The following is a 15,325-nucleotide window of genomic DNA, read 5'->3' as shown; positions in this document are numbered from 1 at the left end:
TAAACCATAGAGAGGAAGACCCAGACCCATAAGCCACTCTAAATATTACACTTATGATGGAAAGTGTGAGCCCACAAAAACCCTACTTACACTGCCATATAGAAACATAGAATATGACGGCAGAAAAGGGTCACAATCCATCAAGTTTGCCCACTCTAATGACCCCTCCCCCCCCCAAGTTCTTCCTTGAAGTGATCCCACATGCTTATCCCATTTTTTCTTAAAATCTAGCATGCTGCTGGCCTCAATTATCAGCAGTGGAAGATCATTCCAATGATCAACCACCCTTTCGGTGAAAAAATACTTCCTGGTGTCGCTATGAAATCTCCCACCCCTGACTTTCAACGGGTGGCCTCTTGTTGCTGTAGGTCCTTTAAGGAAAAAGATATCTTCTTCTACCTCACTACGGCCCGTGACATATTTGAACGTCTCAATTATGTCTCCCCTCTCTCTGCGTTCCTCGAGTGAGTATAGCTGTAACTCAGCCAGCCGTTCCTGGGCGCTACCTGCAGCCATAATGGCTATTGAGATGGTAGACAGGTGGGTATAGTAGGTTTTGGGGGAATTTTCAAGGGCTCACCATACATTAGAAGGGGGTTATGGTGAAATGTACATCTGGCACCCTTTATATGAAGTTCACAGCAGTGCCCTATAAGGTGCCCCACTGCTATGTTGGTATGTCTCTGTGGCCAGTCCATTATAATGTTGGCCCCCTCCCATGCCCTAATAGTCTGAATTTGGACATTTTGTATTCGGGACGTTTTTGTGGTTGAAAACGGCCAAAAAAGGTAAACATCCTAAGGTTGGACATCCTGACGGCCAAGATGTCTAAAAAGATGAGTTTTGAAGAAAAAAAATTGGATGTTTAACGTTTTCATTGGTTTCAGAAATGTCTCTTTCTCTGCCCATGACTTAGACGTCCTATCGAAAATGCCCCTCGATATGAAATCGGCTTAATACCGATGAAATACCTAATGAGCATGCATTAGAACAATCACATAACAGAAAAGATGGTAATGCTTTTTCTACAATAGTTTATTATGTAGCCATGGAGATAAGAAGAGCAATACAGAGTCAATGAGGATAAATATGTACACGGGTGGCTAAAATCAAGGCAAGTTCTTTGTAAAGTTAAACAAGATATACTGTACTGTATCAAATCCCATCCCCTTCCCCCTTTCCTTTCATCCCCTTAATTGCTGTTAGAATAGTAGTGTAAGTCGGCATTAAAGCATCTACCTGTAGGCGCTAACTAACATTTACACCACATCTAACAACTGGCATAAATGTTAGCACTTAGTGCAATATTTATAGCATTCTACAAGTTAAGCATGTAAATGTTGGCCCCCCACCTCTGGCTCACACATGCCACTCCTCTGTGAATGACCCCCTTACAATTATTTGCTGAGTAATTTTAGCATGTAGTTATAGAGTGTGCATAGTGGTTAGAAGAGCTACAGCCTCAGCACCCTGAGGTTGTGGGCTCAAACCCCATGCTACTCCCTGTGACCTTGGTCAAGTCACTTAATCCTCCGCTGACTCAGGTACATTAGATAGATTGTGAGCCCATTAGGACAGATAGGAAAATGCTTCAAGTACCTGGGCCGCCGCGGGTGCGGACCGCTGGGCGAGATGGACCTCTGGTCTGCCTCAGTGGAGGCAACTTCTTATGTTCTTATGTTCTTACCTGTATGTAAATTGCTTTGCATGTGGTAGTGAAAACTACAAAAAGGCAGTATGTAAGTCCCAATCCTTTTCCCCTTTCTCCTACAGAATAGCAGTTAAATGCATTACTGCTAATTACATACATAAGTGTACACAAGTGTGGAAATACTAGCATTCTATAGGGATCCAGTCCCAAGGAAAGTTTCAAAGCCTATGGCTGTAAAGCAGTCAAAGAGAGTAGAGCCAGATAGATGGTCTCCCCCCCCCCCAACACAAAAAAAAAGAGGACTGAGAAAATGTTAAGGGGGCATGGCCTGGGTGTTTTTTTAAACAGGCCAAATATTTATATTTCTCATTTTATAGTGGAAATGAATATGTGTGGATACGTGCTGATTGTCCAGCCTTCTTCAATGTGAACCGCTTAGAAGTCATTTGACTGTGGCGGTATAGAAGAATAAAGTTATTATTATTATTATTACAATGCTTTCCCCCCGAGCTGTAACATAATAAAGGGGGGGGGTTTGGTGGACCACCCCAGGCACCATCTTGGTGGGGGCGCTGGCACCTCTCTGCCCCCTCATGCCACACTCATGCCTTACCTTCTCCGTCTCCCCATACCTCTTTAAAATCTTTGCCAGTGCGAGCAACTACTCTAGCCTGCTGCACGCGCTGGCCTAGCTCCCTCTGAAATCACTTCTGGGTCGCGGGTCCAGGAAGTGACATCAGAGGGAAAGCCAATGCCAGCACGAGCAGCAGGTGGAGATGCCGTTTGTGCTGGCCAAGATTTAAAGAAGTACGGAGGTGGCAAGGAAGGGCGCAAATATGGTGTGAGGATGTGGAAGGAATGGGGGGGGTGGAGAGGATGGCACAGGTGGTTTGGCACAAAAGAAGTTTGGGTGGTGAGCGCAGGAGGGTGCCACTGCCCCGGTCGCCTCCTACCCTCGCTGCGCCACTGGTCCCAAAGACTGACTTGAAAACCCCTGCTTTATGGTATGTCGGCCTGGGAAGCAGGAATTAAAGAATTTAAACAGGGCTCGGGTTTTATACCAGTCATAGTTCCCCTTCAAAAAGGGTCTCCACCCGTCATTACCTCACTAGTCAGGAGAGCCCTCCTCTTGTCCAGGACGCTGTGAGCATATTCGTAAGTCAGAGTTTCGTTTAGAGCAGTGGTCTCAAACTCGCGGCCCGGGAGCCACATGCGGCCCGCCAGGTACTATTTTGAGGCCCTCAGTATGTTTATTATAATCACAAAAGTAATATAAAACAGTTTCTTGATCATGTCTCTTTAGCTATAAATTACAATATTATTATTAAAACTTAGCCAAAAGGAAAGATTTATAAACTATAAAGAGTTTTACCTCATGAAAAATTGTCATTTCTTTAATAAGACATTAACTATTTTTTCTGAGGCCCTCCAAGTACCTACAAATCCAAAATGTGGCCCTGCAAAGGGTTTGAGTTTGAGACCACTGGTTTAGAGCCACTAGAGGTCTATGCGATCCTCACCATGCAGAACTCTAGGGGTCTTTACATTCTTTCACACAACATGCAAGTATGTGTGCAGATTGTTGTACTGTATTTTATAATCAATGTACATATCTTGCAACTATGCCTGTACTCTGCCCAGACATAGTTTTAACCAAACTACAACATTTTACACATGTATCATACATGCTAAAATGACTTTGTAAAATAACCTTTTAAATGGAACATTACTAGGGGAAATCTTCTAACTCCCTGAAAAATAAACCTGTGATAGCTTTGCCTTTTAATTGCTGCCACTTCTACATATAGGTTTGGTGAATTGGCTAACTATGTGGATGAGTACTTGAATTTTTATATGGAAGTTGCAAAATTTCCATTTCCATGTAAAAACACTGGCACTTATATGTGGAAGCTGATGGGTGTTTGATGTCTTTTTTTTTGTTTTTCTACATGCAGCTCTGTAAAATTGCTGCTCTTGCTGGACATGCCAGAAATTACAAATACATGCCAGCATCCATACACATATTTTACAAAAAGCTCGGCAAAGCTGAAAAACTGTGAATGTCTTGCCCTTGATATCTCAGTTCCTAATTCCACAGCCTAAACAAAAATGTCCTTCACATCTATCTATACCCATAGCTAGATCTATCTACATAAAATCAATTGTGGGGAAAGAAAACAGACCTGGAATTGAGCTGAAGGGAGGGGAATAAAGATAACCCCCCCCTAATTTAATTAACACACAAATGACCTGTGATCTAAAGATGACTCTATTATGTTAAGTTGACCAGTCCTTAAAGTATTGCAAATTCCTTATATATATTCTAGTTCCATTGCCTCCTTAGAAAATGTAAAGGGTTCTGGATCTTTGTTTCTGCAGGTGGACCCATTCAGCTCTTGCCATGGATATATGAAAGGGTCCTGATTCTACTCTTTACCTGAAAACTTGTCCTGAAAATTTCCTCTGCCACCATTTTAATGGAAATCCTGTCCTAAACATGCTCCAGTACAATTGCTTCTATGGAAACCTACCATGAAAGTATAGTAGTGCCAAGTTTCCATGGTAACATGTCCTGAAAGAGTTTTTAGTGCTTCAGTTCCTATAGAATCCATCTCTGAAAAGGATCTTGTACTATTATTTCTATAGAAACTTGTTCTGAAAGAGTTCTAGTGCCCAAAGATCTGTCCCAAAAAGTAACCTGTTTTGAGAACACTCCACCAATTCTCCTGAGATTTGAGGATTCTCCCCCTTTCTTTCTCTCCTCCCTCTCCCCCACCACAGGAAGGAGTTCTGCGAGATTTGCCTTGCACGGGAGAAACAGACAGACAGGCTCTTTGTCTGCAAGAAGTTCCTGAAGAAAGACGGGAGAAAGGTCAGGAAGGCAGCCAAGAACGAGATCATGATTCTCAAAATGTGAGTGGCTAAGGGGGTAGAGGATACCCATGGACTGTTCTTCAAGCTCATAATGGCCAATTACCTGAGTTTTTAAACCATACTCCAGCTTTCTAGGCAATGGTGTTACGAGGATAAAAGGTGCTTAGGATAGTGGTACCCTCCTCTCCACCCCCCGCTCCTTCCGTACCAACCCCTTCTGCACCCCATGCCATACTTATACCTTCCATTTCCACCACCGTACCTGTTTAAATCTTCGCCAGTGCGAGCAACTTCTCTGGCCTGCTGCTCATGCTGGCATTGGCTTTCCCCTCTGATGTCACTTCCTGGCCCCACGATCCGGAAGTGATTTCAGAGAGAGCCAAGCTGGCGCAGGCAGCAGGCTAGAGTAGTTGTTCACGCTGGTGAAGATTTTAAAGAGATATGAGGCCAGGGAAAGAAGGGCGTGAGTGGGGGGTGGGTGGAGAGGTTCCAGCACCCCCTTACTATGTCACTGTTTCCATGAGAATTTCCTAAGTTTCCCTTGGGCCCTGTTCTTACATAGTATGCCTGAAGCAACAACTATCTTTTCTGCACAGGAGCCTCCTTGTCTCCTTAATCTGTGTTCAGTTCACAGGCAAGCAGAGAAGTGGCTACCTCTGCAGTGCTGCAGTGTCAAAGGGTGTCACGACTGAATTTAGGATCTTGGCACCCCATAGGCAGAACTGGAGGTCTAGCCTCCACCTTTCGCAGAGCAAGATTCTAAAGCAGGCAGAATCAAGCACCAGATATTTGGTGCTTTCAAAATTTGGTGCCCTAGGCAAGAGGTTCCCAAGCCCAGTCCTCAAGGCCTTCGGAGTCTAATTTTCAGGATTTCCAAAATGAATATACATGAGATATATTTGCATTCAGTACTTCCAATAGATCTCGGGCGTATTCATTATGGAAGTACTGAAAACTTTAAATGATTGTAGCCTTTGAGGACCTAATTTGGGGCCTTTTCCCCCTAGGTAGTTGCCTATGTTGTCTATACCTAAATCCAGGCTCGTAGAATGTAGGGACAGAACAGGAGGAGACAGGTGATAGGTGGAAGAAAGGGACACAGGGCAGCATAGGGAGACAGATGAGGTGGGAGAAGAACAGTGGAGCACTAAACCCCTGCTTTATGGTATGACGGGGAGAAGTACAGAAGAGGGAGAAGGAGAGAGAGAGAAAGTTAAAGGGAGGATGGGTAATGAGACAAGGAGATGGGCACAGGGCAATGCAGGAAGAAGGGAGAAAAGCATAGGAAGGGAAAGTTATTGCTGGATGCAGAAGAACACAAAAGAGTACAGATTTAAAGAAGCTAAGGGAAATTGCAGAGAAGTTTGCAGGTGAGGTGGAATGGTAGGAAGAAAGGAAAAATTTAGGAATAAGGGGAAGTAGTGTAATGATATTTTCTTATAGTAATAGGAGTGTGCTACTACTTATCACTTATATAGCACTGAAAGGCGTACGCAGCGCTGTACATTTTGACATTTATAGACGGTCCCTGCTCGGAAGAACTTACAGTCTAACTTGGACAGACAGACATGACCTAGTGTAAACACTAATGCTCCTGCATAGTGACTTCTCCTGCTATCAAATGTAGCAGAAAATGCAGAGCGACTCTTCCGTTACTCTGAGTGCCATACCCCCTGATAATCTCAGTCATCCTGTACCCAAGACATTCAACCATTCCTCAAGTTTCATTAATTAATTTGATATACCGCTGTAGAGCGAGCTGTCACTCTGCACCTCTAGTTCTGAAAAGAGACACTACATGTACCGACAGCAACTCCCTCAACAACACAGCAAATGCAAAGCGAAATGAAGGTGTTTCTCCTTAGCTACATACCAAAACAGAATATTTGCATTCTAGTATCATCATCTCAATAAAAGCAGCACAGACTCCCTACATCACCAGGTACTCTACGAAGAAACAAAAGAAAACCTTGCAAAAAGACATTAAGCAGCTATGTAGCAGTCTGCCCTACCACCTATGCAAATGATGTCTAGTTGCTCATTCTCTGCTTACAGAAATTAATTAAATTCTGTATTTCTTTTCTACTGCACAAAGTGGATTACAGCAATAGAGCTACAGTACATCTCTTTCCCAGAGTGCTTATAATATAGGTAGAGCTTCTGATTCTAGGGAACCTATATTCAAATCAATTTAAGCGGCTGCTTAAATTGCCCGTCTAGGGATAACCGTGGATTTTCAGCAGCACTTAAGTGGACAGTACCGCTGGATTTCCTCTCTGACCACTCATGTCGAAACTGGTTAGTTTAAGGGGAGTTTGGACAGAGATAGGGCATTGTGGAAAGCTAGCTGATACTTACGCTAACGGGCTAGGGAAGAGAAAGGATCAAAGGGCTATTTTGGGGGACTGGAGGGAGCTCAGAGGGCTGGTAATGGCCGTGCAAATGAAAACAGGTTCTGGCCATATTCAGCTCAGGCCCTCATAACTGTCTTACGTGTGTCCAGGCTGAATATCAGCCAACCCCCATATAAGCTGCAGCGGACAGAGCAGCACAAACGTTGCCCCAGATATTCAGTGTTGGTGTGTGCACAAGGTCTGGCACTGAATTTGGGGGGCTAATCTAGTCACTGTTTACAAAAAAAAAAAAAAAAAAAAGCTGACCACCGCTAGCTGAATATCAACTGGCAGATGTTTCTAGTTTAGAATTTTAGAGATTTATTTCTGAGACAATTAGATGCTTTCCCAGGCTTGAAAAAAAAATAAGGGTTTATCAGTATATTCGCCTTGCAATAATATTATTTTGAATAGCTTTTTGGGTGGATCATATTCAGTGAACCAAAACAGTTTTCTGGTTCCAGCCTCCTCCAAGCCCCAACGTCATGATCTCCCCTTCTCAAAGGCAAACAACAGCATCCTTCTCAATACCTCAACATCAACCACCCATTGTCCTAGTCCCAGCAACACCATCAGCTCCTCTCCTCAAAACCCTCCCCCCCCCCACACACCTCTGCATGAACAACTGCCTCCCAGTCCTCTGCATGAGCAGTAGTTCTCCCCCAGGTCCCCTACATTAGCCCCTTTTCTCCTAATCTCTTTCCCCCTCTCAGCCCCCTGCATCAGCCACAGCTCCTTCTCTCTCAATTCCCTGCGTCATCATCGGCCATCTCCTTCTGCTACTCTTCCTGCTGCCTTCCCAATTCTGCAGCTGACTCTTTGAGAGGCTTTGAAAAGCAAGAGCAGGAAGGATGTTGCAAAATCTTCCTGGCGCTGGCAGTGGAACCGGCAAAACAGCAGAGGGAGTAAGAAAAGAAGCCACCACCACTGCAGAGGGCCTCTGCCATAGCATCCAGATCCTATGTTTCAAGTTTATTTAAAATTTGATTATATCGCATTGTCAAAAATTGCAAAGCGACGTCATCACCATGCCATAGTGGCAGCTGCTAATTAACCTCATTTGAGCTGAGGAAGGGGCGCTTTTCAATGATTTCCCGATGGGGGTGTTTTATTGGGATTTGCATTTGTAACCACAAGTCAGAAGTCCTAAATGAAAGTAGGTACCTGAGACAATGATATATACCAGAGGTCTCCAAAGTACGGCCGCAATATGATTTTATCCAGCCCGCAGAAGAATTGTGCGGAAATGCGCCAATTGGACTAATTTTCCAATGAGAATCTGCAAAAAAAACAAACAAAAAAAGCTACGGGGTGTTGATAGATTTCAAATGCATTAATTAAAATTGTGTTCAGAATATATTGATATTCCATATTATGTTTTTATTAATATTATTCACAACTTTATTTAATACTGAATCGCAATTGTATAATTCGCAGCATTTCTTCGTACTTGTTCAGCCTCGATCGACAATGTCAATTTGTGGCGTTGTAGGTAGCTCTGGCACTGTGACCAATCTTTAAACTGAATCTGGAAGTTCATTACTAGTCATTATGGTTGATTGTCCATAAGAATATTTTTTTGACTACGGCTCACTGAAAAGAGCTGAAGTACCCAATGTGGCCCTCGTAGCGAAAAGTTTGGAGACCCCTGGTATATACAGTAAAGTGACTTGTCTTGTCAGTAGCAGAAATGGGATTTGAACCCTGGCTTCCCTGGTTCATAGCTCACTGCTCTAATCATTAGGCCCTTCATTCTCCTGAGTGAACCTAAATAAACTCAAGGTTAATCCTAATTACACAGAAGTTTTGTGGGTTCCAAAAACTCTTCTCGCTCTCTCTCAATTTTTCTACCTTTGCCAGTTAGGTCCGAAGTAAGGACCTCTCTTGTCTTTAGACTCCCACATCTCTTAATTGCTAATGCAGCAATTCTATAGCTTGGCTCCAAGAAGTAGGTGCCACAATGAGTCAAATTTAGCAGCAATTCTTAGCCATTCTAGAATACTAGATCAAAGCTGCATTGGCATGTTGAAACATAGGTGAGCCCACTTGTATCTACTACTACCACTACTATCAATTATTTCTATAGCACTACCAGACGTACGCAGCGCTGTACAGTCACAAAGTCCCTGCTCGAAAGAGCTTACAATCTAAACAGGCAAGACAGACAAACAGGATGGCATGGATACAGTTAATCTACTGGCTAGGTTGGTGGGCAGTGGGGAGTAGGGTTATGGATTGAAGGCTATATAAAAAAGGTGGGTTTTCAGTCTGCTTTTAAACAAGGGAAGGGAAGAGGCTTGGTGAACAAAATTGGGTCATTTATTCCAGGCATAGTGGGCAGCTGGATGAAAGAAACAAAGTCTGGAATTGGCAGTGGAGGAGAAGGGTACAGCTAAGAGCAGCTTGTCTGAGGAACAGAGTTCTCTGGGAGGTGAATAAAGTATATCGGGTATAAGTCTGTGTGTCTAAGTATACCATCCCGAGTGCCAATTTTTGAGTACCATTACTGAATCTGGTCTAACTTTACGTGCCCAGTTACAGAATTGTCCTTTAAATGTTTTGTTAGCTCTGCTGTATCGCACAGCAGTGGTGCAGCCACGAAGGACTTTAGGGATCTGGGGAGGTCCCCTCCAACACTGTGGCAGCCAGTACATGGCTGGTGGGGGTGCTTAAGCTCTGCTAGCAAAGAGTTTCCTCGCCAGAGCCCAGCCCGCATTGCCTAAGCAGCAGGATGTCATCAGGGTGCTCTGGTGGCTCATCATGCAGCACTTTCATGCGTGCTCAGTTCACGTATTTGAACTGAGCATGTGCAGAAGTGTCAGAAACCAGACTGGTCTGCTGACTTCCTGCTGATTAGGTAGTGTGAGCAGGAAACTCTTTGGCTGGCAGGGTTTGAACATCCCTGCCAGCAAAGGTATGATTGAAAGGAGGGGCGGCAGCTAAGAGAACCTTGGCCCCCCTCCCAATCAACTTTTCACTACGCTCCTGTGTACTTCTTACCTTTAGATGAAATTATTACAATTCATTACTAGTGAGTATATCTCTTTAAAAAGTAACATACATTCCAGGTAATCCAAAACTCAGTCCACCTTTTCATAGGGTTGTTACCTGAGGGATCAAATTAGCCAAACTCTTGAAATCCTTCAGTGGTTGCCTGTTTGATTTTACTGCTGGTATTCAAGGCTTGGGATAATTTGAGTCCAATAGATCGGAAAGAGAGACTCATAAATTAGGCTCCCTTGAGAACATTTTGATCAATTCAGGAGGCTTTACTTGAAATTCCCTCGTCAAAAGGCCAGAATGTAGGCAGAAAAAAGGCTTTTTCAGCTGCCAGCTCTGTGAATTTCTCTCCCTAGTGAATTAGACCTTCTTTCTGATATTTTTCAGCTTATGGATTCATCCAGGCTTTGCTTGTTTAAGGTTTATTGTGTTTCACATACCATTTACTCTGACAGGCAGGTTTAAGTGGTTTACAAAAGAAATAAAATTAAATTTAGGAAAGGAACACCATAGCTAAAATAGGGTAGTCTGCATACATACAAGAACAGATGTATCCCAGTTGTTTAGATCCAAAAGACTGATGAAAAAAAAGTTTATAGTAGAGTTTTAAATTTTGGGAAAGATTGTTTTGATCGTAAAAATGGGGGAAACCCATTTCAAAGTTAAAAAAAAAAAAAAGAAGCAGTGTGCCCAGAATATTTGTAATGGGCCCTGGAGATTTTGGGCTTTAAGTTTACAGCACACTATTTTAAATTTATTTTTTGCATGTATTAAGCAGTGTGTAAGTTAGGTATTGATATTTAGGAATATATTGTTAGTGTGTTAATCTTTTTCTGAAGATTAGTTGATTCTACAATCAATACCCAATCATTGTATTGGTTTATTTTGTCATAAGGTGTTCTTTTAGGATACCAGACCAATTATTCTCAAATGAGGATGACATCATCCACGGAGCCCTAGTGTGAATGCTGAAAGTGTAATATGGCTTTAAAAGCTTGAGGCAGTGCCTCTACTGCACATGTGCGGGCGCCTTCCCACCTGATTCATAAACACGGGACTAGCAGTATAGTCTAATAGTTAAAGAAATACAACTCCAAGGGAAGGAGGGATGGTATGTGAGAATAATTGAACTGCTATCGTTGGAGATCACCTGCTACAGATAAGTACCTTTGCTTTCTCCAAGGTCAAGCAGGACATATTGTACTCGCATGTGGAAATCCCTAGCTACCAGGCTCACCAAAAACAAGAACTTTAGGACAATAGGAACGCGCAATAGCAAGTCCAAAAGTTCATTGAACCTGAAAACCTATTTCTAGTGCAATAGGTGTGTCATTCTGGATGGACAGGTAATATCCCCATGTTCATGAGCAGTGCAGAAGAAATCCATTCCAACTTTTAAATCCCTCCTCCTTCATTAGAGGGCTGTGCTGCCCCCTTCAGTTTTTCTTTCTGCACATAAGCCAGAAGGAGTCTTTCTGATGTGCTCTGTATATTTATTTTTTTGGTCTTTTTTCTGCTCTTTACATAAATTTTCTACGGCTTTCGGTGCTCAGAGCTCCCCTCTTCAAGGGTTCAGCTCTGCTTGCATGGAGGAAAAGCAAACTGAGGTCTGCAGGTGACATGTCAGTCCCTCTCTGGTACCTGTTGGCCAGCCTGCAGAAGCTTTTTTGGAGCTTAGGGTCCATTCTCCTTGTAGCATTGCTTGCCTACTGCATTGCAGGGGCTTAAATACAGGCTGTTAGGCATCAGTAGGGAGCTCAGCGGGGTGCCAGCTACATTTTGCCTCCCCCCTTTTGTATCCACAAGGGTTCGAAGCTCAGTCAGACACCGGTCCTACTGGCAGCCCAAAGATTCATCATTGGAGGAATGGTCTATTTGAGACAGTGACTTCTCCTAGATCCATCTACCTTTGGAGCTGAGGCAGGCTGCAGCACATATTCAGCACAGGTCACAGTGAATAAGGCTGTTACAGCCTATGAGGAAAATCTGGGGGGAGGGGTCTTTAAAATCTGTTTGTTTAGATTTCTGTCCTTTCCCTTAGGTCTCCCCATCTCTAAAATCCTAAAATCACTGGGAGGGGGTATTTTAGTTAGTGTTTTGGAGTCATTTTATTTGTACCAAAATATTGCTGTGGTGGCCATTTTGAATTTCTCTATTTTATTGTTTTCCTCAAAATTCTCCAGAGCCTTCAAATCATCTTGTTTTGCCTCATAATTGTCTGGGATGGAGTTCTCTGGCTCCTTTACCCTAAGTTCATGCCAGATTTGCGCTGGATGGGCACCCAAAAAGTGTCCTTGTACCAAATGCCATGCAGCACTTGAAGGGGGAGGGGGCAGGAGCAGTCGGCTTAACCTCTCCTTTGCTCTCTAAGGCTTAAGAATGGATGGAGGGTCTGTCGATTGGGAGTAAATCCCTTCCAGAGCCCCAAAATAGCCGTTCTAAGCACAGGTGCATGGAGACTGCAGAGCCCAAGAGATGGAAGCTGGAGTCATCTAAAGGAGACTCTGTGCTTCCTAATACATCATTTTCTCCAGAATGTGTCAGTTTGATATGGAGAGCTTATCTGGATGGACAAGATCTCCAGGGAAAGTCTGGCAGCGCACTAGGAGGCATGTGAGGAGACTTGGGCTCCCAGGATGCATCTACCTCAGTGTCAGATCCTGACTGGAATCCGACGGACCTTTCCGAGGGAGACTCAGATGAAAGGAGTCTATTTGTATGCATTTGCTGTCACAGAGCGAGCCCTCTCTGTCAGGATATGCAGGATCGCATGCCAGATACAGTGGCAGCCCTCAATCAAAGGGATGACCCCCATGGTCCACCAGCTGTTCAGACCCTCAGATCTGGTTGAGCTTGTTGAGGACTCTTTGTGGACTCCCAGCAGGTCTCCTCTGCTCCCTGTTCTATAATGAGCAGAGTGAGAGTTCAGTCCTCTTCGTTTCCCTGGCATTCTGACATCAATGTATTAGTCACAGAGCGTTGGGATACTCCTGAAGGGTCCCTTAAAGTAGCCAAGACAATGACTTGGTTGTATCCCATGGCACAGGAGTGTCGGTAACTATTCGCTCAGCCCAAGGTAGATTCCTTGGTAACGCAGATAACCAAACACACGTCCCTACCAAGTGAGGGAGGCATGGTATTAAAGGATTGCAGAGTGGGTGTGATTCTGAAAAGAAAATTTGAAGTGCTAGCCTTTGGGAATTAAGGCAGCTGCAGCAGCTTCCTTTGTGGCATGCGCTTGTCATACCAGGTTGCGGGGACTTGAGCTAGCCAATGGCAAGCCTTTGCCCCAGCTCCTGTTAGCAGGAGTGGACAAGGCAATGCTCTCTATGACATTATCAGAGCCATGAGCAAAGTTTAGGCTTATTCAAACTCAGCCCATAGAATGTTCTGGATCAAGCAATGGGCTGGAGATTCCTTCTTCAAGGCTACCCTCAACAGACTTCCTTTCCAAACAACATTTATCCCTTGAAAGGGTCTAGACAATCTCATGACCAGTGTGGCAGATCACCAGCCGAAATCTGTACCCGACAGCAGACCACGAGCCTCTAGAGGCCTCAGGAACTCTAATTTTCATGGCTCCAGGTTCTTTCAACAGTACTCAGGTGGAGCCTCTTCTCAGAGATCCTTCCAGGGAGCCAGACAGAGATTCTCAGGTCCATCTGAAGTCAAATATCCAACTCCCATTCAGCTCCAACCTCCAAGAAAGCACAATGATGCCAGGTCCCGAGTAGTTCCCCTGAAGATAGGGGGATGGCCCTAGGCGCTAGTGCTGCCCGATTCAGGCAGGCAGGCAGAGTGTGGCATATATTTTTACGTTGTCAATTATCCTTCCTAGTAAGAAAAACAGAATAAAAAAAACTAAGGTATTTTCTGCACCGATTTATTTTTTTAGAAAACTATCTAACTGGACTGGGTCTGGGAAGACATATTTATCACTTGCATATGAGATAAGGCATTACATAGTAACATAGTAACATTGTAGATGACGGCAGATAAAGACCCAAATGCCCAACCTGATTCAATTTAAAATTTATTTTTTTTTAAATTTTTTCTTCTTAGCTATTTCTGGGCAAGAATTCAAAGCTTTACCTGGTACTGTGCTTGGGTTCCAACTGCCGAAATCTCTGTTAAGACTTACTCCAGCCCATCTACACCCTCCCAGCCATTGAAGCCCTCCCCTGCCCATCCTCCACCAAACGGCCATACACAGACACAGACCGTGCAAGTCTGCCCAGTAACTGGCCTAGTTCAATATTTAATATTATTTTCTGATTCTAAATCTTCTGTGTTCATCCCACGCTTCTTTGAACTCAGTCACAGTTTTACTCTCCACCACCTCTCTCGGGAGCGCATTCCAGGCATCCACCACCTTCTCCGTAAAGTAGAATTTCCTAACATTGCCCCTGAATCTATCACCCCTCAACCTCAAATTATGTCCTCTGGTTTTACCATTTTCCTTTCTCTGGAAAAGATTTTGTTCTACGTTAATACCCTTCAAGTATTCGAACGTCTGAATCATATCTCCCCTGTCTCTCCTTTCCTCCAGGGTATACATATTCAGGGCTTCCAGTCTCTCCTCATACATCTTCTGGCGCAAGCCTCCTATCATTTTTGTCGCCCTCCTCTGGACCGCCTCAAGTCTTCTTACGTCTTTCGCCAGATACAGTCTCCAAAAATGAACACAATACTTCAAGTGGGGCCTTACCAATGACCTGTACAGGGGCATCAACACCTTCTTCCTTCTACTGACTACGCCTCTCTTTATACAGCCCAGCATCCTTCTGGCAGCAGCCACTACCTTGTCACACTGTTTTTTCGCCTTTAGATCTTCGGACACTATAACCCCAAGGTCCCTCTCCCCGTCCGTGCATATCAGCTTCTCTCCTCCCAGCAGATACGGTTCCTTCCTATTATTAATCCCCAAATACATTACTCTGCATTTCTTTGCATTGAATTTTAGTTGCCAGGCATTAGATTATTCCTCTTACTTTTGCAGATCCTTTTTCATATTTTCCACTTCCTCTTCGGTGTCTACTCTGTTACAAATCTTGGTATCATCTGCAAAAAGGCACACTTTTCCTTCTAACCCTTCAGCAATGTCACTCACAAACATATTGAACAGGATTGGCCCCAGCACCGAACCCTGAGGGACTCCACTAGTCACCTTTCCTTCCTTCGAGCGACTTCCATTAACCACCACCCTCTGGCGTTTGTCCGACAGCCAGTTTCTGACCCAGTTCACCACTTTGGGTCCTAATTTCAGCCCTTCAAGTTTGTTCAACAGCCTCCTATGAGGAACTATATCAAAGGCTTTGCTGAAATCCAAGTAAATTACATCTAGCATATGTCCTCGATCCAGCTCTCTGGTCAACCAATCAAAAAATTCAATCAGGTTCGTTTGGCA

General features: G+C 43.9%; 1 protein-coding gene across 1 annotated transcript in view; it reads left to right on the top strand.

Annotated features, from left to right (window-relative positions):
* The window catches only part of LOC117349930 (caM kinase-like vesicle-associated protein), a 146,592-nt gene that overhangs the window by 39,942 nt on the left and 91,325 nt on the right, over positions 1-15,325 (top strand). Inside the window, exon 3 of the mRNA XM_033923676.1 lies at positions 4,433-4,564. Coding sequence (XP_033779567.1) covers positions 4,433-4,564 — 132 coding nt within the window. The remainder of the gene's footprint in view (positions 1-4,432; positions 4,565-15,325) is intronic.

The sequence above is a fragment of the Geotrypetes seraphini genome, chromosome 1 (genome assembly GCF_902459505.1).
Source record: "Geotrypetes seraphini chromosome 1, aGeoSer1.1, whole genome shotgun sequence".
NCBI classification, from domain to species: domain Eukaryota; kingdom Metazoa; phylum Chordata; class Amphibia; order Gymnophiona; family Dermophiidae; genus Geotrypetes; species Geotrypetes seraphini.
Note: the sequence above shows the minus strand (reverse complement) of the source record. Positions and strands in the feature narration are given on the sequence as shown.